This window comes from Maniola jurtina, chromosome 12 (genome assembly GCF_905333055.1).
Source record: "Maniola jurtina chromosome 12, ilManJurt1.1, whole genome shotgun sequence".
NCBI lineage: Eukaryota > Metazoa > Arthropoda > Insecta > Lepidoptera > Nymphalidae > Maniola > Maniola jurtina.
The window spans coordinates 12,736,922-12,764,467 of record NC_060040.1 but is presented as its reverse complement, the minus strand read 5'-3'; the positions used below and the strand labels follow the sequence as shown (position 1 = coordinate 12,764,467).

Sequence of the window (27,546 nt, the reverse complement as noted above, 5' to 3'; positions counted from 1 at the left end):
GTTGGGGTTAATGGTCTACCCATCCTGTTTCCGTGTGTGACCTTTGGATTAATTATTACTAGATGATGTCCGCGTGGATTGCGGTTTTTTAAAAATCCCGTGGGAAATCTTTGCTTTTCCGGGATAAAAAGTTACCAAAATCAATTTACGAGGCGTAAGCTACCTCTCTACTAAATTTTATATAAATCGGTTAAACGGATAGAGTATAGACCCTAAGAATCCCGTAGGAACTATTTGAATTTCCGGGATAAAAAGTAGCATATGTCTGTCCCCGGGATGTAAGCTAACCTTATACCCAGTTCAGCAGTGGGGCCGTGAAAACGTAGCAGACAGACAGACACACTTTCCCATTTATAATACAATTAGTGTTGGTAAATATGGATTATTAAAGTAAACGGTGTAGTTATTTATATTTATGGCCAACTGAGATGCTTAATTGGAAATGGAGTTATTACAATAAGCTAAGCTGATTTTTAACTTCATGTTATTAGGTATCTGCAAGTGGTAGAGTCTTAGGTAGTCCCTAGCAATTAACAGTCTTTATCTATAGGATAACTTCCTTCAAATAAACCTAAATAAAGTATTTAATCTTCTTTTTCGTTTAGTAATGTGATTAATTCATTTGTACACAATCTTTTAATTACTTAAATGTACAGGTCTAAATCTAGTGCCTATCTTTTTTCATAGGAATCGTAATGAAACTGATAGAAATAAGCCTGAGATCTATAGACCGCACTTTAACTTTGCTCAGACTTAAGATACCGTTAAAACGAGACAGCATTATATCGCTGGCATAAATCTATCTCTTTTTAATTGAAACTTAAGTCTAAGCTAAGTCAAAGAACGCTCTATAGATTTCAGCCTTAGACTTGACAATTTAGACTTTAGAGATTATGTACAGAACTCACCACATGTTTGGATTTTTATTTACAAAAGATGAAAACGTCGTACTGTGGAAACCTGCCTAGAAAAAATGTACGTATTGAAGTAAGATCTGAAAACGATTTCAAAGCAATCCTTCACATTATTCAAGAGGTTCAATTTTGTTTGGTAATATTGTAAAGCGACTTACGGTTTTTATTGCACCAACTAGAATGATTCATAATTTAACAAATAAAAAAATATAAGTACCTACCTAATCAATATTCATCAATAATAAACAAAACACGTTTAGACAGCATCATCACTTACTATTTATAGAAATCACTATGTAAATGAAAACCCGTTACCGATGAGAAAAAACAAATTAATTCTTATAATAATATCAGAATTTTAACGACCGCTAGGTACCAGCTAGGATATTCCATTATAATATTCTGTGCCGTTAGATCATTCGCACGTTTTGTTATTAGACGATAAGCTGGTGTTTTGAGTCATCAACAATTAAGTCCATATGCTAGGTTATTACTACTCCTCACAAGTACAAAGAAACCATACAATATAATGGCTACAGGTCTTTACATTTCAAGAGCAATGAGGTAAGGCATGTTGGAGCATGTCTTATCATTTCAATGCTTGAACTCGTTTTAAGATAAGCCGGATAATATATCGAAGGTCTACATTAGACATTATCAATCTATTCGATCTTAATAAACGAACACTTTATTTCAATAAACAAAAAAATTAATTATCGTCATTGATATGTAAATGATATAGAGATAATCTCAATAAAGCATCAAAATTTATGATACAGTTTGGAGAAATGTAAGAAAACCTGTGACAAAGAAATAGGAATTGATTGAGTCTTTAGTTTTTTAATGTAAGAGTGAATTGTATTTAAAAAAAACGACTAACCAGTTTGATGGACAGCAAGTTAAAAAACAATGTAGGCAGTTCCTGAGTTAGGGATTGGCCATTTGAACGGTGAACTAAATAAAATAATCAGAAACGTTATCTATGACACGATCATACAAATATACTGAATTATTGACACAGTTATGGGAGTAGCTACACACGATCGCGCCAGTCGTGAGCGTTGGCTTGGACAAAAAACATTGGAACAAATAGACGGCCATAGAATGCCACTTCCAAGTTCCAGCTCACTCGAAGTCGGCCGCCTAGCATTCAAAAGATATAGAATCGACAATAAAGTTTCTCTTTAAGGGCCGGAAACCACAGTTGACATTTTGTAAGTGTAAATTCACTAGATGAGTAAAAAGCTTTTCATATATTGTTATTAAAAAGGAAAGTTAGTAATGGCAATCAGATAAATCATCTAAGATGTAAAGGTGCACGTTGAATTAAAAAAAAATCTGTAATTTTATTATTAGGTAATGAGTTTTTCAAATTAAATCTCTGAGCTGACATTCACTCTTCTCTAAAAATTTCGTCATTCTATCCATAAAAAAGGAAATTGGTGAACTACTTACGCGAAACTACTTACGCAATAATCCAATTATTATATTTAAACGGTAGTGTCCTAAAATTGCACTATTTTGATACAATTTACACCGAAAATGGTAACAATTTATTTAAATTGAACACAAATATTGTGTAGAGCTTAACTTACTCCACAACATTATCTAATATGATCTTGTCTCAGCATTAGGTACTATTGCTTCAACTAAAGACATTTAGGGGCATTCAGATAATTTATTCTGATTCAAAAGTTCTGTTTTGCAGAATTTTACATAGTAGAGAAGTTAGTGGGACCGATGGTAGCACATTCTCTTTTATAAACCTTATTTTTAACATCTGAGTTTTGGCCCAATTACTTTTCGTGGACGAAAAATTCTCAAAACAAAATTAAAGTTGCCTCTATTATTAAAATCTTCTTTATTAGCGTAAACTTTACCTTTGAATTCAAACCCAACGGTTTTGGTATTGTGACTAATGTACTCTTTCATCCTATTCGAATGCAGTGAAAGCTTATTTGGACCATTTGAGGGATAACGCCTCACACTACGGTCATTTAGTCGCACTTTATCTAATAATAATAATAATAATAATAATAAATTTATTGAGCAAAACATAAACACATAAACACACAAATTTAAACACTGTTGAACAATGTACTAAGACTAGATTATTATACAATTTGGTACTTAACAAATTTTTGATGGCAAAGTAAGATAATTAGTAATTAGTAACATAGCTTTGTTTTTGAGTGTTGCAAGATCAAGGACTGGCTATCCTAGCTAGATTTTTTACATCTGTGTTAAGGATAGCCAGCCCTCTCCCTCAGTTATCTAAAAATAAATAGGGAAATAAAAAAGTAGGGTGCACAGTGTGTGGGTGTGTGTTTGTATGTGAGTTTCTGTGTGTATGTGTGTGTGTGTGTGTGTGTGTGTGTGTGTGTGTGTGTGTGTGTGTGTGTGTGTGTGCGTGCGTGTGTGTGTGTGTGTGTGTGTGTGTGTGTGTGTGTGTGTGTGTGGGTGTGTGTGTATGCGCGAGTGTGTGTGCGTGATAGAGAGAGTGTGTGAGCGAGATTATAAGAGAGTGAAAATGTAAATCTGTAAAATGATTAAGATAAAAAATAGAAACAATTTATAGGTTTCTTATTTTAATTCACGTTAATTATTATTTTTTATGGTGAATATAGTAGATTTACTGATAGACTGTAAGAAATCTTCTGTTTCTTCATAAGATTTATTCATCAAAAAGGATGTAACTTTCTTTTTACACTGAGTAAGCGGTAAGTTATAAATGGGTAATTCTGCATTAATCTTATTATATAAAAAAGGGCCAAGATAATAGAAGAATCGCTTGGTAAAAGCTAATTTAGGCGCACGTAAAGTGCAGATCTTATCTTGACGCCGCTTTTCAATATGTCTATATGGTGTGTTTTTATGCTGATGTAAAATTATATTTAAAATAAAAAGCTTTCTGACACTAAGGACGCCACAATCTTTATACAGTATGGTAGTAGGAAATAGGATAGGCCGAAAAGTTGCCACTTTTAGTATGGCTCGCTGAGCAATTTCAAGGGGCTTTAGAGTAGTTTTAGCAGTGCCACCCCAACAAGTGATGCAGTATAGAATTATTGATTGGCATAAAGCATAATACACATTACGGATTACAGTGGAATTTGCAATGCTTCGTAGGTTTTTGAAAATAAAAATTAATTTTCGCACTCTACTAGTAAGTAATTCGACATGGTCTTTAAAGTTTAAATTGTGATCCAAAACAATACCGAGATATTTAATTTTGTCAGTAGGAGCTATACAATCACAATTACAGTTGGTATTTAGCCTATTTGAGCAAGAGTGAACTTTGATGGTTAAAGGAGTTGTAGGCTGAGTATTTGTACGTATTGAATAGGTCATAAGTTTGGTTTTGGTAATGTTAAGAGTTAAAAAGTGAGAAAGTAGCCAATCGTACATAGTGTCAAATCCAAGTTGGGCGGCTTTTTTAAGATCAGTCCAAGATTTAGCATAAAAGGTAATGGCTGTATCATCGGCGAAGGAGACTAACTGGGCATTTGGAATTTGAAGGTTACAGAGGTCGTTGATAAAGACGAGAAAGAGAGTCGGGCCTAGTATGCTACCTTGCGGAACGCCATAAAAAATTGGTAACTCATCACTCATGTTATTATCAATTTTGGTCATTTGTGTTCGCCCAGTAAGGTAACTGCGGAAGAAATTTAATTGATTACCACGAATACCCATTCCTTCTAACTTGACCAGGAGAGTAGGTATGGGTACTGTGTCAAAAGCCTTCGCAAGGTCCAAAAATACGGTTAGAACTTTATCACCGTTATTTAAGTGGTTAATAACATTATTTGTTAGTTCAAGGACAGCATCATTTGTGCTTTTATTTTTCCTGAAACCGAATTGTTGGGTAGAAATTAAATTGAAGTGCTCAAGATAATGAACTAGTCTTTTGCAAACCAAGCGTTCAAGGATTTTTGACAATGCCGTAAGTATAGCAATCGGCCGGTAATTATTTATAGATTTATCATCACCACTTTTGAAAATTGGAATTATAATCGCCTTTTTAAAGGCTGTTGGGAACAGACCTAAAGAAAAACTTTGGTTGAAAATGTGACACAGAATAGGCGCCAAAATTTGTGAATATCTTTTTAGTATTGTTGGAGAAATTCCATCCCAACCAGTGGCAGCATTAGGTTTTAACGATTTAATAACAGAAATAATTTCCTCAGTATCTGTTTGAACAAGTACAAATGATGACAAGCAAGCAGCAGAGGTCGAGACTGTGGTAAAGGTAGTAGTTGCTGAATTCTGACTTACTTTGTCAGCAAGATCTTTGGCTACGTTTACGAAGAAGCTATTAACATAATTACAAGATTGTAGTGGAGTATAGTCACACCTTAATAATTGTGGACTGTGTTGTTTAGGTTTTGAAGTGAAACATATTTTTTTGAGCGTGTCCCATAACTGTTTCATGTTATTTCCTGCATTATCTATTTCTTGTGATTCATATAACCGTTTTGCTTTTTTTATAGCTTTAGAACAAAAATTTCTGTACCGTTTATATGTAAGTTTAAGGACTTCATTATCTGGAAACTTTTTAACTTGTTTGTGCATCGAATCTCTGTTACGCATACATCTTAATAACCCTTGGGTAATCCAGGGTTTTAAGGTTCTCTTTCTATTGGCGATTTTTAAGATAGTTGTATTTTCAGTAATAGCTTGGGTCAGCGAATTTATAAGACAGTCAGTAGCTATGTCAGGATTTAGGATATTATTAATATATGATAAATCTAATTTTTCGATAGTTTTATCTAGTGTTTCATAATTGACTTTTGAAACTGTATGATATACTGGAGATGTGTGAATATGCTTTTCAAGGGCTATTAAAGTTGAATAATGATCAGTAACAGTAGTATCTAGAATAAGCGTTAAAGCTGGCGATTTAGTACGTAATATGACATGATCTAGACAGTTGTTGCCTCGCGTTGGTGATGTGTGGGCTGGCAAATAGCCATAGAAAGCGAGTGTGTTAAGGTAATCCTGAGAACGAGAATCTAAAGAACCGGGCTTGATGTCTAAGTTTAAATCACCTGTAATCATTACGGTTTTAAATTTAGCAAGTGAGCTAAGTATGTTGCTAAGAGCAACAATGAACGTATCAATATTATTATTCGAGGGAGATCGATAAACACAAAGAATTGCTACGTCACAGTTTAGTTTAATAATTAATCCTGAGGCTGAAAGTTGAAAATCCGGCTCTTCAATGCTATGTCGTATGTCTGAGTCAACAAAGACGACAACACCGTCACTCTGATTGCGGTGCTTAGTTGTGTGACGCATGGAGTAGTTTTGAATGAGTGGTATAATTTGATTATTATTACACTGCAGCCAGCATTCCGTTAAAACTATGATGTCGTTATCAAACTTTAAGCGCTTTAAAAGTGTTAGAAAACTATTAAAATTACAACTTATAGATCTAATATTTTGAGTTAAAACTTTTAGATATATTTCCGGGGTTTGTAGGTAGGTATGTGCTATTTCAGGAGTACATGTGTAAGAATCCGATACAGAAAATACGTCAACATGTTCATTTAAATTATTGATTTGATTATGCATTGGAACAGATATAATATTTAAGGGTAGAAGGTTGATGTAGAACAGGAATAATAATAATTTCTTGGTCATAATGAATTGAGAGAAAATAAGTGCGGTTTATGCCAAATACGTAATAATACATAGCAGGCGTTTTAAATATGTATTTGGTATGCTCATTGAGGAATAACAATAATAATAATTGCTTTTGTGTTTCAGTTTGTGTGTGTAACTTTTGTATGAGTATAAAAGTGTTGTAATTGGAATTTGTATAATATGTATAGTGTAAGTTAAGATTTCTTGATATAGTACAGCTCAAAGTAATAACAACATGCAATATAATAAAAGAAGGAAAAGAGAATAACTTATATCGATATCCTTCTAGTCATATTTTTTGAGGCGGCTGAACAAGTTGTTGGAGTTGTGGCTCGTTTTTAATAATGATATAAGGGCTCTCACTGTCTTTCCTTATCATTACTCGGCCATTGGCCGTCCAACAGTATTTGAAGTTATGTAATTTGGCAAAATTGCGGGTGACATAGAATAATCGCCTTGCCTTTGAAGTCAATTTCTCAGCTACATATAGTGGAGCCTTGGTGTCACTGAGGCCGACATGTGATAAGTTCAGTTTATTTGACGGATTTTTATTATTAAACTCCTTTGAAGACTTTAAAAATTGCGACTTAATCAAGGAATTCGAGAATTCAACCGATAGGCTGGAATTTTTGTATTCTTTTTTTGATGGTTGTCTTACCACGTCACGGATGTCCGATCTTTGCAAATCAATATTTAGAGTTTTTGAAAAATGTTGGACCATGGCATATAAGTTTTCCTTGGTTTCTCGCGGGTTTTTGGGTATATTGCGCAACTCGATGCAAGTTTTGATGAGGCTGTGGTCTAAAATGTCCATTTTTTCATCAATTTCGGATAGATGGCTTGCAACAGAAGCTTTTTCTTTTTCTAAGCAGGTAATCTTTGCCTCCAAGGAACTCAACTGGTTAGACACGAACGTCATAGATTTTTCGATTTCTTTGTTGGAGTTTTCAATATAAGAGTATTGTTTCCTTATTTCAAGAATGTGGCTTTCCAGCTTATCCAGACGCGAGTTTTGTGCGGATAGTAGACCGCTTATTAAGTCCCTTATTTCATCCTTGAAATCGGCCAGCTCGTCGGCAAAATCTTCGTTAGACGACCGGCGGCGTTTTGCTCGTTGAGATTTTGCACTGAATTCCGGTAGTATTTCACTTTGACACAATTTACGGATATCTGTGTCCGAGTGCCGTGTAGGTGAATTTTTCGTGGACATTTTGCATCGGAAATCGCTAAATGTAATAACAATATCGCGTTGGCCGCATACGAGACTTCACAGTTACGATTTTTATTTTACAAATCACTATTTTTAACCGCACACTGCACCACAAAACACGTCCATCGCTCATGACGTCCGAGGAGGGAGGGTTATCTGGCTTTGCTTAATCAAAAGCGTTAATACTTTTATTGATATTAGTGTTTCGAAATCTTGACAAAGGACCGTCGACCGTACTTACTGGAGTGGAAAAGGTTGTAAATTAATCTTACTTTACTTGTTACACCTACACATGGTTGAACATGATGTGACTGTTGTTAAATTAAAGTACCTACTTAACTTAAACATTACAAATGTTTCCAATAAAACACTCCAAAAATGAAAACGGGATTTAAAAACATGACTCGATCACTGAAGTATGTGTTTGTATGAGTGTATATCAAGACTTAAAGACTTTAAAGACTTTTTAAGATTTGAATTTAAAGATTTTTGTAAATTCAAAAAGCCTTAATTGACACAAAACAAAATGAAGTCGCCAAGGATATTTTCACTTGAACAAAATATCCTGAATTGGCATCTTTGTAGCTCGTCAAACGAATCAAAACTCATAGAAATACTTACCCATTAAATTAAAAAAAAAAATTTGTTTTTCATATAGAACTAATAAACTACCTTGAAACAAATCTAAAGAAAAATCACATAAACGCAACGTATCTAAAAGGGCAAAAAGTTAAAAGGCGTGAAAACGATCCAAATTTAATGTACAAAAGCAAATAAAGCTGAAAGATTCGAATAAATAAATGCAATCATTTCGGATATAGAATAGATAAAACTATTTAGGGAAATCGGGCCATCTATTATTGTCATGAAACGGCTAACAAACAAAAAGTGAAAAAAGTAACAATAGCGACTGGTAATCATCATTGGCTCTATCAACGCGGGGCCTCATTATTTTATTTGACTTTATACGACTAAATTACTAGGTTGTTTATAATATGCCACTTTGAATAAGTTGCTTCCTAAAATTATTTTTAGAGGACCAGTATACATTATACAATCGATGTTAATCATACGACAGAGAATATTATATTTTATACGTATTTGTGCTATTGTGTTTAACATAAAACTTTATTAGGGGACTTCGTTTGTGATGGCGTTTGCTGGCGCGCGTGCTGTGCTTGTTTGGAGTGTTTTTTTTTGTTAAGAATGGCTGGTTTTTCTGTTAGTTGGTGTTTTTTGGTGGTGGAACTGACTGGGAAGCGCTCTAAAGGGGCGCCGCGCGTATGTCGGTGAGCGCCAGCGCAGACGGAGTCCATACTTGTATAAATTCAATAACTTGAAAATATCACAAACTTGACATTGGCTAATCAGAGTAAAGCCAGATTTAAAGAGAAAAAGAAACTTTATTAGGTTTTAAGTTTTACTGACGTGTTTTTGGAATTTTGTCCAAATAGCAAACTTCAAATACCGTTCACCTAATTGATGTCAATAACAAATGCTGTCCTTATGCAGGTATGCTTTCGTACTTACTTTGACAAAGGTTTCGGATTAATTTTTTATCTTTAAAGATCTTATTCACTTAGTAGAGAAAAGCTTTTGTAAGGGTCCTTTAAACATTTCTGTGGGTTATCAAGAACTTTATTCCTAACCAACTTCTGAAAATGTTTTTTTTTAATATTAAGTACAATGAAAAAACTATGTACATATTTTTAAATTAAAATTAGTATATTACATTTTTTTTTTGTCATTTAGATAAGATAAGGAATGTAATAAAAGTAAAGGCTTACACGAAAAAAAAAGATTAAAATGACAATTTTTATGTGTGTGGCCTATAAATAAATTCTTAGGGAGGTCATTAACGATTGGACTCAGGCTGACGGATGAGATAACTACGTCAAAAGGAATGTAAGTCGTATTTGGGTCATCATTGAACGCGTGAAGAATTGTGCCCTTAATTGGAGAACACCATTAGAAGGAACAGATTAATAAGAAAATGACACTCGTCAATTAAAAACGGGATAAACAATAGTTAATTTTTTTATTTAAGTGATGTCTGCAACTTTATCCGCGTGCATTCTCTAAAAATCTCGTAAAAAATCTCCGGAACAGTATCGAACTTCGTCCAAGTTATCCAGTTAAAATAGGTTAAACAGATGGGGCGTAAAAATATAACAGAATACTTTTGAATTTTCAATATCAGCATAGGGAAAATAAAAAGTCTATGGAATTAAAGTAACAAGAAGATCCTGGGTGATTGAAATAAATAATTACTTAGGTAAGTATGTACATAGAAATATACCAGAACAAAATTATCGAATTTTTGGTTTAACTATCTAAAATTAAGCAATGCCGGCTACTTCTTAGTTAAATTACAGAAGATCTGAATGTCAATTATTATTTTCTATATTTGAATAATTTTCAAAGAATGAAATTGTTAAAACCTTTTGCAAGAGGAAATCATCTATGCAGGTAAAGTTCTATGAACGCCGACGAAACTCACACATTGCCAGCATAATGACTTTAGCCGACCCTTTCTAAGGCTTTACTTTAGATAGAGATGGGCATACAGGTCCTTTTTAGCCTCGGGGTAAGGCATGAAGATTTGTGCTTTTGCTTTTTATGTGAGATTTCTTGTTTATTATTAGATTTTGCTTGCTACGAACAAGAGAATATTTACAGTTAGTTATCCTTTAGCTCATAAAGATTGTTCGTTATTATCTAAAACGATTAAACTTTTTGTACACTACATTGAATTATTATAACAACTAAGCCCCTTTTAAATTATTATACTTACAATATCATTTATTCCTTTTCGTTCTTTTTATGTTCTGATTATAGTAAAATAGGGAATCAAATTAATTAAAAATGCTGTATAGTACTTATGCTATTTAACCGTTTAAAAAAGAATTTATTACCATGTAGGTTGGTTATGGTTAGCCTACTTTAACCGAAATTGTATGACCTCGTGAATCAGAATGAAAAATTGCAAACACAACCTATTACTCATTGATTCTTCCCACGTGCTGTTAAATCACCTCATATTACGAAATCAGGTGAAGTTTAAATTATCAAAGGTATAAACTGCGTAAATATACCAAAAAATAAGTTAATAAAGTTGCCTAGAGCGGACTTTCTCGTGTTTTTAATTGATGAGAAGGGAAATAAAGCTTTAATTAGTTTAAAACCTTGCTTTAAAAGATCACGTAAGTAAATAAATTAATCAGAACAATTAAATTCAATGTGGGATTTCTTTATCAGTTTCAAGAGTAAATGTATGCATTATTAATTGCATTAAGAAGCTAAGTATAGGTATAATAAATCGAGACATCGATGAACTTTATTTGTCACTTATTAATAGCCGTCTCGACTCTCGCGACATCTTATCATTTGAGGCACGTAGCTTCCTCGATATTCCTATTAACTATGCAGACACCTCGATTTAAATTGTAAACACCAATAAAATAAAAGTAATTAACATTCCGTACAAATATGAAATTGATATCAACAAAAGAATCCTTACCTAGACAACTGAGATTAATTTTCTCGTCCACGGAGTCATCGTCGTTAAAGTATTCCAACTTTTTAGAATTCATGTTTTTGCCTTTTTCACTCAACAAGTTAACATTTGCACGAGGTCACACACTTGGTCTGGCACAACACTTGCACACACGGAAACAATTCGAGTTTTTTTGAAAATGGAATCGGTTATAACAACGGTTATTTTTTTGTAAGTGTTCGGGGATCGGCGCGCGCGCTGTCGACCGATTCCGACCGAGTCAACGACGCGAATGGTTTGCCGTTTGAACTGAATGAGTGACGCATGACGCTACGCACACATGGATAGGAGCGATAATCTGATTAGTGCCCTTTGCGATTATTGTTCTATTTTCCATAATGCCTTTGTGAATGAAACGATTTATTGTTTTCCGTGTTTAGTGCGGTCCAACGTTGCATTGTTTTCACAATTTTTTGAAATTTAACAGCAGCGGGGTGCATTTGCTTTATAATAAAGCGATGAAAAATAAATTGTTTGAATTTCACAGTCAAAATGGGGCTTGAAATATTTCAATAAATAATTCAACGCCTCTAACATCACATAATAAAACAATAACTACTATGAAGTTTCAAGTTATCTGTGTAAGATGAGTAGTATCTTTTATCTTATCATTACAATCATAATGACATCAATCATCAACATCGCTGGCCCCCTACGGGTCTCCTCCCAGAATGAAAAGAGTTTAGGCCAAAGTCCATCATGCTGGCCGAGTGCAGAATATGGAAGACTTCACAGCTCTACACACCTTTGAGAATATTATCTGTACTCTATAGAGAACTTTCAGGCATGCAGACGTCTTCACGATGTTTTCTTCATAGTGAAAGCAAAATGTAGTCACTTAATCAGTAGGTACATAGGTATGTAGTTACATATTATTAAATCTAATAAGTGATCATAAATTGACAAGAACTTTTTGTACAAGTTTAAATTAGGTACCTTCTTAATAAAAAGTGCTGACTCTACAAAAAGCTCTGGGTAGAGACAAAGATTTACATTTAATTATAAATTTTACGTTGTAGTAATTCTTATTTTTAGAAGATTGATTTCAACTATCATAGTACATTTACTTAGTTATTTTTCTCTAGGCGGCAGCAAGAGAAAAATAACTAAGTATTTATTTTCTGAATAAGTACATATTTTTTTAAAGTATTGGTTTGAAAAATAGTTAACGAGGTGTTCACTTGTAGGTATGTTCTATGAAATACCAGAAGATTAATATGATTTTTTTTTTAAATGAAGGAAATCAATAAGTCGAGCTGTTTTCAAAAAGTTGATTTCATAAAAATCGTTTTACTTATACCTACTGAAAATAAAAATTGTAAAATTAATAAATAAGTAAGTTGGTACGTAATTATGATTTTTGCATTATTTAAGCTTATGAAATCAATAAACACAGGAAATCCTATAAATCTCTATGACAGAAAACCTGTGAAAGTCTCCGAGTATTGAACAGAAATTAACCAGCATTGTTACTATAAATAGCTTGTACAGAAAAAGATATCGTATTTTACAAAATAATCTTTACTGGCATAGAAATAAAGGTTATATTGATTTAAAATTTGAATAAGCACGTTAGGGTTCATAGAGGTGCACATTTAGAAGAAAACATAGCACTCTCGTTAGTTGCTAAATCTTTCCTCTTAAATCTGACCCATTGGTCTGGTTCTCAGAACTTTTCAGAAATGGTATCTGATGTCGTTTATACGGACTCTACATATCTCTAATTATGAGCTTCTCAGTCATTCAAAACTGTACGAAAATAATTAGAACGAATATATCTCTAGTATCTGAAGTAACATAAATTAAACTGTAACATTATGCACAAGTTTATTTTTACAATAATGTCACAGTTCACGACAGTTAGGGAACTTTTAACAAAACGTGAGGCTTTTATGCCACTGGCAGGCGTCTAATGTTGGTACATTTGACGCAGGTAGCCTTAAGATAGCCCTATTTTTCTATGATTTTACGTCACTATATCCTAATATTTGACATATCATAGATTCATCGAACCGTAATTTCAATAACTTTCTAGTGACACTAGACAGATAGAATGGCAATAAGGCTTTCCCATTCTTACTTCCGACTGACTCTGTGGTATGATCCATACTCCATAGCATCCCATCTCCCCCACAAGAGAAGGGGCTGCTTATTGCTAGGGATGCTATTCCGAATGTGATGCGGCACGTTCGAAGAACAATGAGCTACAGTGGCTCAGGTTTAGATCTGTATCAATCGCTCTGACCCTTATCTGTTATGTCATAAGAGCCATTTTGGAATATATAATGAATTTTTAGGGTCGAGCCCTTTCGTAAGTAGTAATTTTCAACTCGAATTCGCACGCAATCATTTTAATGTTGGCGCGTAATTTAAAAATGCAAATTGTGTCTATAATAGGTTCAATTTTATTACGTTAAAGAGTTATGACCATACGAGTAATTTGTACTGTCAGGTATTAACTAACCTATTACATAATAATTTTATTCGTCTGGCAAAGGGTTGTGAAAATTTCACACCCGGTATGAAGCTTGAAGTTCAACGAGATAAACAACAGAATGAAAGAAATAATATTGGATAAGTAGTGGGTGCTATCTAAAACTTACATTTTTGGGTTCCGCACCAATCAACGGGTCCAATGGGACCCTATTACGTCTGTCTGTCAGCTGGCTGTATCTCATTAACCGTAATAGGTAGAGAGTTGAAATTTTCACAGAATGTGTACTATTGTCGCTTTAACAACAAATAATAAAAAAAAAATGGCCGACACGAAAATTAAAAAAGTGTTATTTCTTGTATGATGGTACGGAACTTTTCGTGTGTGTTTTCAATTCGCACTTGACCGAATTTTTTAGTATTGCTATGTCATAAACACCAGAAAACCATAATCCAGACAGGAGGGGTAAAATAATGATCACTAACAATAAAATCGGTACTTGCCTAAGTAGAATGTTCGTATTCATATTGAAGACGCATACAGAAGCTTACATACATCAAAAAGACATAAAATATTAAGAGGCATTAAATCATAAAAGCCAAATTCATATTCCAAAAGCTTATCGGTACAATTTCTCCAAATCTATTCGATGACATTCATTATTTCATATTAATTAAACCTCGAGCCGTTGTCATGGAAAAAGGAATACGATACCTGAAATTGATTGGATATCGCGTTGTTAATACATTAACAGCTGCCATAAAAATTTGATCGGCCGATGAGGCCTCCTCCTTTGCTGCGGTATTAATGCCTTTCATACGATACGACCGACTTGCGTATTCGTATACTTACTTCATTTCTCTGCGAATCCGCACTGGACCAAGCCTGAACCCTTCTCATTCTGAGATAAGTGGGCCATGCATTGGTTGATCATGAATCATCATGATGATGATGATAAAACTTCGCTGAAAGAGTCTTCCATATTTCTTCACAGTCACATAAGTCTCTGATTAACCTATGAATGCAAACTTAATGCGCAAATAAAGCACAGAATACTCAAATAAGATGTATGATTCTTATTATTGTAAATTGAATACTTGAAAAGAGCAACCGCCGAGTTTCTTGCTGGTTCTTCTTTGTAGGAACGGTATTCCGAACCAGTGGTATATTATTTTGACGATTCAAAATCACTTGTAAAAGTTTAATTGAATAAAAATATTTTGAATTTGAATTATTCTTTTGCACTCTATCCTTTGTTTGCTAATATCCAACTCAAACTGTAATTTTTCAGATAAGGACCTTAATCATATGGAAATTACACACCTTCAAAAACAAATTTGTATGTAGTACAGTTAAAATCTAAATTCAATGTTCCAGTAATATTTTCGTATCGTCTCGTGGTCGTCGATTAGAAAAGCTCTCTTGAAAGTTCCAAAGAGAGTAAAAACCACAGATAAAGCCGGCCGGTTCCCACACGAATCCCTTGTTTTTATGAACTCCAAAATGGACCATGGACCCCCTGTTTCCCGAACCAATTTCAGAGGGAACCACCATATAATTTGGCGTTCCATCAATCTTATGTGGTTCGGAAATGACAAACCACGGTATTATATTGATGTTGAAAACTATATTTGGGTTATGCCTGGATTTGTTTACAACGCTGTTATTGGGGTCTTCAATTTATCTTAATTTTGAGGTCATCTTTTTACTTTTTACCGTACGGCTTAAGAAGATTATGTTTTTAAGAATATAAAAGCTGGCGCCTTACTAAGTGGTCGATGAAAATTAATTCTTGCAGGACTGGTGTGGCCTGATTAAATTCTTTTAAACAGCTTTTTTTTTTCAAAGAAAACAGATGTGACATTAAAAAAAGTATGTAAATGAGCAAAATTATCGCTGATAACTAAAGCCACAATAAATACTTACAGAATGTTAAAATAGTCAATTTAGTGACTGTAACCGCGAACCCAACTATTTACTTGAATTTACGTTTTTTAAAGACTAGTTATACGTATTTTCATAAAGAAAGACTATTTTTTTATCAAACAAACAAGACTCTGATAAAATTCCAGTGATAAACAATAATGTCAGAAAAATATGTAAAGTCTAAATTCATTTAATCATTACAATCAAGCCAAGTTCATTCGAAAGCGCCCATAATAAAGTACGTACCTAATCGAAAATGAGCTTTTTCATCGACTCATCACCTGTAATATTAATATCATCCGAGATGCTTTAATGATTGCTGGCTTTCCAAGAAATTCATCTTTAAAATACATAAAAACTGAGACATCCGGCACCGAACATTCTATATAGGCTGTAAGGTGGCATTATCATACCATTACATTTTATTAATATGTTCATACAAATGTATAGACCGTACTATAACATACATTTAGTACTGGCAGGCACCCACCTCTTATTTTTCAGGCTTAAGTGCGTTTTAAACAACTTAAAATATCCCTTGTTTTAACTAAAATAAAATAAAAATTAAATATTTGGAACAGTTTTTGGGATTTTTTTTATCAAAGAAACTGTACCCAATCGTCTTTTTATTTCATAACGTATTTCGTAACGTATATTTCATAATTAATTAAATGCTCCAAAAGCATACATAATATAGCGAAATATCAAAGTTATTTAGGCATAGTTAGTTCAACAGGTTTTAAAAAAAAAGCTGCCGCAAAATTTTCAAACGGACCACGTTAATCCTCCTTCTGCCTTATCATCTTCTGAGGACTCTTTTGAAAAAGAAAGTTTGAATCACCAATAAAGCTTTTTACACTTTTAAACCCTTAACTTAAAAAAAATTGAAATGAACTTTGTTTCGGAGCTTGGTCGTTAAAAGTTGGAGGTTTACATAAGTTAAGTATTTCAAACGAATACAACCCGGACCCTTGAATAGTGTAAGTATAAGATAAGAATATTAAACATGACGAGAAATTATTTTCGTTAATAAACAAAGTGGTAGGATGACAAATTGTCGTCGCAGGCGCACCCTCATCTGATTAATGCAGAGCTGGTGGGAAGATTTGGTGACTGACTGAAAAGACTGACGAAGCCTCGATAGATTTAGATGTATCCATCAGCGGCGACTTCCACACTACGGTCTTGCGCCGCCTGGATCAAGCGGCGCCCTACGACCCGTTTGATGCCACGTGCACCTAGGGAAATTTTGCCAAAGCTTCACTCGAGCAAAAGCTCCTTAACAGGGCTCTCTCCGTCACTTACTCCATACAATCGCAGTTCCAATTTCATTTGAATAGTGAGCAACCAAAGTACATGAAATTTTGCAGACATAGTCTAGAAACTAATATCTGTGCTTGTGGTATTTTAGATTTTTCTAAAAATATGTTGTATTAAAATAACAGGGGTTCAAAGATTTGTATGTAAATTTTTAAGACCGCGTAACTTTAAAACCGAATATTTTACCAGAACCCTGGAAAATCACAGGCATACATACTAGTTTCTAAAATATGTCTGCAAAATTTCATGGACTTTGGTTGCTTAATATTCAAATGAAATTGGAACTACGTTTGTATGGAGCGAGTGACGGAGAGATCCCTCTTAAGATTCTCCGTCAACTCTCAGACTACAATGATTTCTTTACGGTCAATCTGATTAACCGAACGCTTGACTTTCACGATCCTCTGCTTTATGATCGTTGCACGTAATATCGTTGTAATTAATGTTTAAACCTGCACCTGTATTACGTAACTTTGATTGATACATTGGGACTATCACAATCGCTAGCCTCGATCGCTAAACTGTATAGGTATTATAGATTTAAAGGTTCAAATTCCACGTAGCCTAGGTTAAGACGTCGGGTTCCTATTCAGAGGGTCCGGCGTTTGATTCCAGACACGCGTCTGTAACATTTCGGAGTTAATTTAATATCACTTGCTTAAGGTAAATTTCTGAGAGTTCTCCATAATATTCTCAAAGGTGTGTGAAGTCTGCCAACCCGCACTTGGCCAGCGTAGTAGACTACTAGCTGATGCCCGCGACTTCGTTCGCGTGGATGTAGGTTTTTTAAAATTCCCGTGGATTTTCCGGGATAAAAAGTAGCCTATGTGCTAATCCAGGGTATAATCGATCTCCATTCTAAATTTCAGCCCAATCCGTCCAGTAGTTTTTGCGTGAAGGAGTAACAAACATACACACACACACACACACACACACACACACACACACACACACACACACACACATACAAACTTTCGCCTTTATAATATTAAGTGTGATAATAATAATAATAGTGTGAAGTGTGATGGCCAACCCCTTCTCATTCTGAGAGGAAACCCGTGGTCTGTAGTGGGCCGGTGATGAGTTGATCATGATGATAAGCTTCAGATGCTATATGAATATACCCTACTATAAAAAAACCTTCGAACTAAATTAAAATAAAAGAGAGTTTTTAGAAATGCCACCTGAGCGAAACCGAACTGTGTCTGCTGGTAATACCATAAAAATACTAAACACGACAAAAAATTAACATCCATTGATATCCACTTAACATTCCCACTATGCCAGTAAATGTTAAGTGAAAACAGCATTGTTAAGTACATGTTAAAAGCTGTGATTGTAGGCTTTACAACAGACATTCGTAGAACGGAAATCGATTGGAGCGGATATAATGATTGGGTTTTACGTGTTAATGGGCCTTATTGCGTTGCTTATCAATAACGTTGCAAGTATAAGGGCTTGTACTTAAGTTCTGTATACTGTAACCAAGCTGCAACTATAATGTAAGAGAGTAAGACTGGTATACCCTTCCAGCGCGGCGTCCGTATTTCCTGCCAGGTTTAACCTGCTATGTTGGGTATTACTCTCAGGGATAAAATCCGGAACGAGGAAATTCGCAGGAGAACAAAAGCGACCGACATAGCTCAAAGGATTAGCAAGCTGAAGTGGCAATGGGCAGGCCATGTCTGTCGCAGAACCGACGGCCGTTGGGGCAGACGTGTTCTGGAGTGGAGACCGCGTACCGGTAAGTGCAGTGTGGGACGACCTCCAGCCCGCTGGACCGATGACCTGAAGAAGGTGGCGGGGATCGGGTGGTTGAGGAAGGCGGAGGACCGTGTTTGGTGGCGCGCACTTGGAACGGCCTATGTCCAGCAGTGGACGCTTACAGGCTGATAGATGGATAGATGGATAGCCTGCATCTTTCAAGGCAAGAGTGAATAGGCTTCTAGACAAGCGCCTCATCATTCTAAAACTCATCAATGTTTTTTGATAAGCATAATAATAGAATAGAATAGAATAGATTTTTATTCAAGTAGACTTTTACAAGTGCTTTAGAATCGATTTAATAGGGATAATGACAAGTACTAGTCAAATCAGTGACTTTATATCAAACGTCAAAAAGGTCACCAAGTAAGGGAGCTTGTATGAAATTCACAGATGTGACGTCATTAAATTTTACATAATTTGCACATACTTTTTAAGTTAAATCGATAATTTAAAACGAATGAACCGATTTTAATTTAGTTTTTTCTTTGTTTGAAAGGTAGCTTAATCGAGAGTGTTCTTAGCTATAATACAAGAAAATCGGTTCAGCCGTTTGAAAGTTATCAGCTCTTTTCTAGTTACTGTAGCCTTTACTTGTCGGGGGTGTTATGAATTTTTAATTTACACTTGTAAGTTATTTTATTAAGGTCAGTATGCCGAAGCTTTATGATATCGCCTCGATTCAATATCGTTGCAAATAAGCCGACCTACATCGCTGACAGGTGCGTAATATCTCCAAAGAGATAATAATTGTTATCGGAAAAGTTTATTAATAATACAAAAAAGGAGGTAGTTTAATTATTTTTAATAAAAAAATTAACAATGATTAGGTACGTATACATTTTATTCAGCCTTCTGTACCAATAATTCTACCAGATGCCAGGGACTTATTCGCCGTTGGATGTTTTCGAAACTCTTACTTAGTGCGTCTGGCTACGTTTAGAGATTTTGTACTCACAACAGCGGTTGTCGTCGCCCTCTGTATTGAACGAAGTGATTACTTTGCAGTGTGACGAGCTTTTACCATTTTCTTGTAACATAGATCATACACGCGTACGCGCGCATTTACTGTACGCTTAATTGGTCGTCATAGTTATCCCCGAAACAAAATAAAACAGCGAACCGCGTAAATCTGCCTAAAAAGAAGCTTTTTTGGGAAAAATAAAACAGTAAAAACTATGGGAAAGATCCAAGAAGTGAACGCCTAAAAATGTCCGACGCGTTCGTCCCGGACGGGAGCGGAATTTTAAACAGGACTCCTTTATAAGGAGAGCTCGGGATGCTTCGGATGCATTGAAAAACTCCCAGCTTTGGAATACGACCGTCCTTTCGACCTTTGAATAGTTGCGTATAGTCTGTAAGGACGAGGCACTTTCATTCTATCAATTTATATCTCAACACTAGAAAAATTACCTACGACTTACCAGGCTTTCATCCAAATCGTTAGAGTCCTTTCTGAGAAACCAATTATATTATGTAAAAAAAAGGATTTGTATTTGGAGAAAAACTTGTTCTCGATGAGTAAATTTTTATAGGTTCTACTTCTAAAATTACGAATCCCGTGAAATGATACATGATAGTAATCTCTTAGTTTTATGACGTCATCTTTTAACTTTTTTCTCGCTGTCTGGTGGTTATTTAAGATAAATTGGCATGATTGTGACACTCCAAGTATGTGATCCGAATATAAAATGGAAACAATAAACGCTTAAAGCTTATGTTAATGTGGGTGACTTTGCTCGCCTGATTCTTGAGAAAAATATTTTTGAAACTTTTTGAATAGGTTAGTAGGTAAGTTTACCGGCTTGTTTTGCAAGAATAAAAGTTAATTTAGAATGTCTGGACACCTAAATGGTTTGACCTCGAAGAAACAAAATTTCTCGGTTATTAATTGGAATCAAAGAAAAAATTATACCGATATTTTTCAACAAGTTTTTTAGAATTGAATTCAGCTAAGCTAAGCTTTCAAAATTTTCAAATGAAGAGCGTAACTTTAAAAAAATGTATTAGCAATGAAATCTATAGCAAAATTTACTAAAAATTGACCTACTTCATTTAAAAAAAATACTAAAGGTGTATACACGTCTTCTTAGGTACATACAGACGAACAGATATATTAAGTATGTATTTTCTTTCATACTTTTATTTTTATAACAAAATAAAAGCATGCACTGTTAGTAAAGGGTAACATTAAAAATGTCAGACATTAAGTGGACCGGATCGTGACTTGAATTTGATATAAATAAAAAATAACCAATAAAAAAAGGAATTTCGGAACAAGACGCTTGAGTTCGGGATACAGGGCCTTTGGTCGATGACAAGTTTTTTTTAAAATTCAGATACAAGTAAGTTAGCCCTCGACTGCAATCTCACCTGGTGGTAAGTGGTAAAAACCATAAACTATAGGCGCAGTTTACGACAGTTAGGAAACTTGTTACCTATATTAAATCTAGGTAAGCTTTGTAACGATTAGGTATCATTGGTTTCTCGTCATCGCTAGCCTATTAGACACATGTCGATTCAGGGTCAAAACCGAGAGTTCCCTCACTCCAGTTCACTCTGCAATAGGTACTATTAAATCTAATAGGACATTTTAACTTTGTGTCAAATTTCATGTCAAAAGTATGATTTTAGTACTTATTTTTAAGGTGAACCCATAAAGCTATTAATACGTTTATGGGTGATGGTGAACCGTACTTTTTGTATGACAGTTGCCCCATAGACTTAAAATGGCGCGTGAGAAGTCATTTTGTACGGAGCATAATGTATGTAGTCCGACAAGGCTCTTTGGGTGCGTGGCCAAAATCGGAACTAAAGCCGCCATCTAGAGAAACTGTGCACTTGTTGATAGTTCGCTGTGTCGGCATAAAGCGACAACTGCGCCCTCACTCAAGTGCCAAAAGAGCCTTGTCGAACTGTAGTAAAGTATTAAATGTCAGTATTGCACCTATGAAGTTTATCTCTGATGTTTGTTTATACGTTTATTGCAATAGCTGTAGGCTGTAGCAGCAATAAAGCCTGGATTTTGAAAAAAAAAGAGTCCATCAGCGCGCGGCGCGAGCGTTGACTTTGTGACTCATCCGTCGCGCACGCAAAAAGCTGTCGAGGGACGATAAGAGGGCGCTTTCGAATGTAGGTTAAAAATTAAAATCACCTATTAATAATTAGTACCTAATTAGTACCTATAAATAATTTAAAACGTTTTCGAAGACTGCGGTTTGCACTACATTTTTTTCAGCCCGCACAGTAAGAGCTATATCGCATAAAACATCTGTGATCATCCTTTCGTCAACACTCTTCGATTTAAATGTAAGGCAATCGTAAATTTTATGACTATGACACAAGAAAGAGCGTTAATCGACCTTTTGAACTTACTTACAGATGCAAATGATTTAGTATAACATGCTTGTTGCTTATTGTGACTATTATTTGGAGTTAAATTTGTACGCGCACTATTGAAGTTGTTTGGCAGATGTTTACAATACATTTTTGGCAGATTTCCAATACGAAAACTGTCAAAACATCAGATTTATTCCTCGTGCAGTTAAAAATTATTTGGTGTTAATAATTATAATAGGCCTTAACAGGGATCTCTCCGTCACTTACTCCATACAATCGTAGTTCCAATTTCATTTGAATATTAAGCAACCAAAGTCCATGAAATTTTGCAGACATATTCTAGAAACTAATATCTGTGCCTGTGGTGTTTCAGATTTTTCTAAAAATATGCAGTTTTAAAATTACAGGGGCTCAAAGGTTTGTATGTGAATTTTTAAGACCGCGTAACTTTGAAACCGAATATTTTAACAGAAATCTGGAAAACCACAGACATAGATATTAGGTTCTAGAATATGTCTGCAAAATTTCATGGACTTTGGTTGCTTGATGGAGCGAGTGACGGAGAGACCCCTCTTAAATCGAATTTTAAGTGTCATTTTAGTAGCCACATTTTTCTGTGCCTCTAATAAGTAAATTGTTTGCTATAAACGGCCTGCAACCTGTTTTCATTGTTATTCTCTGGAGAGAAAATGCATGTCGGTACACGGGGCCGCTTGATTTGTGTGATGGAGCTGTCACTTTTGTATGTGCGATTGTTTTGGAAATATACACTTTTATAGAGTCACTCTTTTTAACCCCCGACCCAAAAAGAGGGGTGTTATAAGTTTGACGTGTTTATCTGTGTATCAGCGTATCTGTGTATCTGTCTGTGGCATCGTAGCTCCTAAACTAATGAGCCGATTTCAATTTAGATTTTTTGTTTGAAAGGTGGCTTGATCGAGAGTGTTCTTAGCTATAATAGAAGAAAATCGGTTCAGCCGTTTGAAAGTTATCAGCTCTTTTCTAGTTACTGTAACCTTCACTTATGTCGGGGGTGTTATAAATTTTTAATTTATACTTGTACAACACAGATCTTTTTGATTTTCCAGGATAAAAAGTTGCCTATTTCGATCACAGGGACGCAAGCTACTTCGGTACCTTTCATACAAAGTGGATGGGTCTTTAGGAATCCCGGGAACTCTTTGATTTTCCGGGATAAAAAGTAGCCTATGTCCGTCCCCGGGATATCAGCTAACCCTGTACCAAATTTCAGAATCGGTTACACTGTTGGGCCGTGAAAAGGTAGAGGCAGCCAGACAGACAGATAGACAGACAGACAGACACACTTTCGCATTTATAATGTTAAGTACGAGATGTTCTAACTTATTTATTTCAGTTAATTGCCTTTCGCATCTACCCCGCATTTAAACTAAAACACTATAATAATACACTATCCTTACTCTATGCCATTACTGATCCCAAGGTCTACAATCAATCAAGGACTTCGTCTGTGGTGGTGTTTGCTGGCGCGCGTGTTGTGCCTTTTTGGAGTGTTTTTTTGTTAGAAGTGGCCGGTTTTTGTGTGCTGCTGGTGTTTATTGGTGGTGGAACTGACCGGGAAGCGTTTTAAAGGGGCGCCGCGGGTATATCGGCGGGCATTGGCACAGACGAAGTCCATACTTATACATATAGTTTTCCTAACATGTAAATAACTACAAACTTGACATTGGCTAATCAGTGTAAAGCCAGACGAGAGAGAAAAAAAAACAGTCAATCAATTTCTCCTTTTATTTATTCCTATTAATGAAAAGTTCAATCTTTGAATGTTGATATCAGACTGATTGATTTCATACCAGAAAATAACTTCAATCACACCGTCTCGCTACCTTCCTGTAGCCTTAATTCTAATCGTAATCTAATGCCTTCTATTTCTGTGCCCTGTATTACGGAAGCGTTGTAAAAATTATAAATATTTACGGCTGCCTTCCTTGCATAGCATCTGGCTTTTAGCTATCTATAAAGGCTTGGTCAGATCAATAGTGGAGCGTCAAGGACCCGAAAAGCCAACAACGCGATGTTCAACGGCATTTCCATAGCCATGATCAACGTCTAACGGCATTCACAATGGTGTTTAGCGATAGACGATTAAAACCCCAATTTAAGAGGGCTCTCTCCGTCACTCGTTTCATACAATCGTAGTTCCAATTTCATTTGAATATTAAGCAACCAAAGTCCATGAAATTTTGCACACATATTCTAGAAACTAATATCTATGTTAAGAGCCCTGTTAATTGGCATTAGACGTTAATCGTTCAAGTGTGGCCACTCAGTTTATCGCGTTGATTATCGCGATATTTATGGCGTTTTTGGGCATTGACGTTAACCGTGTGGTGCATTAGAATCACGTTGGACATCTAGTTGTCGCGCGTCGCTGTCGTCACGCATTGTATCTGACTAAGCCTTTAGTACCATTGGCACTATAGTTGCATCCCGCGGCGTCTCTATAATCGAGGCATGTTTGTCTTTGATTTATAGGTAACGGTAGAGAAATTTAAATAAACATTTTGTTGCGTTGAAATTATTTATCTTTTTGAGGGATGATGGAAAACGGTGAGACTCCAAGAATTCTTCTCTTCTAGCCATGAATTGATACAAAAGTTAAAAGTCGCGTTTAAGTATGGTGCCATAGAGGTCGTTACCCCGTGGGAACAAATCCACCAGGGGAATCAAACCCTATAAATAGGGTGCTTCCCTTTGGCCTAGAATCATGAGTCGTTATTAGGGTTCCGTAACTCAAAAGGTGATTTTCACTTTGCTGTCTGTCTGCCTGTCTATCTGTCAGTCTGTCGTGTCTGTCAAGAAAATCTATAGGGATTGACCGTGCAAAATGTCGGAAAAAATTCCTTTTTTTGCATTGTGATTTGTTCTAGTTTGTTTTCGCAGCGTCGAAGCCTTCGATCAACAACAGCACGTCAAAGGTCAAAGCCGTTGACACTGTCTTTTACGACTCTTGTCTATGAAAGCCTATTGATGTCACAGCATGGACCCTTGCCCTATTACGAAGAGGGTTGGGAGCTCATTCCACCGTGTTGTCTCACTACGGGTGGCAAGTGAAACCTATCGCGATATGTTCTTTATAGGTGTTCAATTTTCTATGTTGTAATTTTTTTACTAACTAGAAGAGGTGCGGCTTTTTATTAAATTCAAACATGATACCAGGGGAACCTCTTGCGTAAAATACCTTGGGCAGCCCCTGGCTCCAGAATGCAGTGGTGCACGTTCTTTAGAATTTTTCTGGTTGGAGGCTAGGTACCACCTTACCAGCAAAGCTGTGCCGCCAGGCGATTTAGTTAGTGTAGATTAAACCCAAACCAAAGGGATATGGGTTTAATTAAAACTGGCATATCCCTTCCAGGTTAGTCCGCTTCCATCTTAGACTGTATCAAGGGCTAACTTATGCCTGAATTAAAAATAAACCAATTTGTTTATGACTTCAAACAGTACTTATAACATATCCGTTAGTCAGTTAAATAACTCAACATTTTTATAGTCCCAGATATGCAATGTTATGACCATCATTAGTTAATCATATACAACAGGTTAAAGAAAAGCTATAAGCGTAATTCATTTTTAACAATACTTTAATGTGTGTTAAAATGTAGGCCACTTTTAATGGAAGGCCTTAGTCTAAATATTGGAAATGTATACAAGTGTTATGTATAGGCCCTACTTTTGTTATGTCGTAATTTTTAACATCCATTAGTACGAATAAATACACTGAGTACAATTAAGTAATCGTAAACGAGCTATAAAAGTTGCTGACAGTTCTGCAATTTTTTAATTCTCTAAGTTGTTTCAAAAGAAACCGTAAGCAAGACCGAAAAGAAGATGGATGGATTGCGTGGAAGAAGACTTGCGAAAATTAGCAAAAGTAAAATCATAGAAGACGTACATCGAAAATTGTAGAAGAGGATACGACCGACAAACGGTTGTAGCACCAACACAAATACATATGTATTATGTAGGTTTTAATATAGGGTTTTCAACTTGATGAGCTGACAATGCATTGACGGTTCCTCTATAGTGCTGCAAATGTTCATAGACTGCGCTCAATACTTAATATCGAGTAACCTGCCCCTTTGTTTGCTTGTTATTAATATAATTAAATAAAAACGAACCTATTCTCTAAGTTTTACACTACATACATTTTGCCGGTTATTGTAGTTTAGAACACCTAGAAATAGCTAAAGTTTAAGAAGCAATTCTAGGTTATGCATTATAACAATTTTTCATTATGAAAAGCGCTGAAAGAGGAAACTAGCAGGCTACAAAATTGCATCTAAAAATTGCTGAAATTATAGCCAGTTTATGAGTGTTCGTAATCGAATTGAGTCGATCTTATGAGTCGTTTCACATTGCATTGTTTTCGTATGTGATTACTGACGCCTAGACGTGCCTATTATGTTTGAAAATTACCATATTGAAAAACGAATTATAGCCATTCTTACAAACCACAAGTTTTTAGCGTTCAGTAGGAACTAGGAACTCTTGTAACTTCATCCAGTCCGTCTGTCTCTGTATCAGAGCCAAACTAAACTAGGCAGAACAGATGAAAGTTGATTTAGCATACCTAGTTGAAAAAAACCGGTTGCCACTAAAGTATGTATATTTAAATTTTAAGAAAAAAATTAGGGTACCTCGTGAACATCAAAGGCGAGAGAAGGGAATTCCATATCCCGAAGGTGCGTATTAAAAACAGGGAAGCGAAGGTAAAAAAGCAAATCACTCATTCTTTATAACATCACAATTATTAATTAGTACCTTCATCACTTCATTAAACAAAGTAAGGTAGGTATAATTAAGCTGAGAGAATTACTCGCTGTCATCATAAAGCTGGATGCACATTGGTTGCTATCGCCTGAACGCAGGCTCGCAAGCTGAGCATCTGATTTTAACAAGTTTATATTTAGCTTTCGAGTTTCAACGCTCGAAGCAGACTTGGGCGTTGGGACAGAAACATTTGGGAATTTTATAACTGCTGTAGCTTGAGCTTTTTCCTTAGATGCTATCGTTGTTAAAGAGATTAGTTGATAATGCACCGATCTAATATTACGCTCACCGCAAGCGGAACAGAATCAGTTTCTTAATCGTAACAAATGTAGCAATGAAATCGGCATGGTTATTAAGGCTCGACGCAGTCTTCAATTGCTTGAGTGTTTATTTGGGCAGCAGAGTGTCTAATTTTATCTCAGCTTCCATCGAGATCACAATCGAGACACTCCAGGAAGTTTCGGGCGTCCAAAAGGAAACATTTGAGCATTTCATGCTGATTGCCGTACAGAACTTTTTTCTTGAGATATGCTTGATGCCATATTATAGTCAATATGCGACTAGTCTACGCCAGTAGGAGAATCGCCGTCATCGTAATAAATGTAATGATTAAATCGGCGTGGTTAAT

At 35.4% G+C, this 27,546-nt stretch overlaps 1 protein-coding gene across 4 annotated transcripts in view; it reads right to left on the bottom strand.

Moving 5' to 3' along the window:
- LOC123870222 (protein TANC2) overlaps nt 1–27,546 on the bottom strand; it is a 300,070-nt gene that overhangs the window by 180,735 nt on the left and 91,789 nt on the right. Inside the window, exon 1 of one of the 4 annotated variants that reach the window (XM_045913434.1) lies at nt 11,291–11,545. The exons of the other annotated variants lie outside the window; for them this stretch is intronic. Coding sequence (XP_045769390.1) covers nt 11,291–11,363 — 73 coding nt within the window. The 5' untranslated portion in view covers nt 11,364–11,545. Of the gene's footprint in view, nt 1–11,290; nt 11,546–27,546 lie in introns of those variants that run through there. 4 annotated transcript variants of the gene reach the window in all.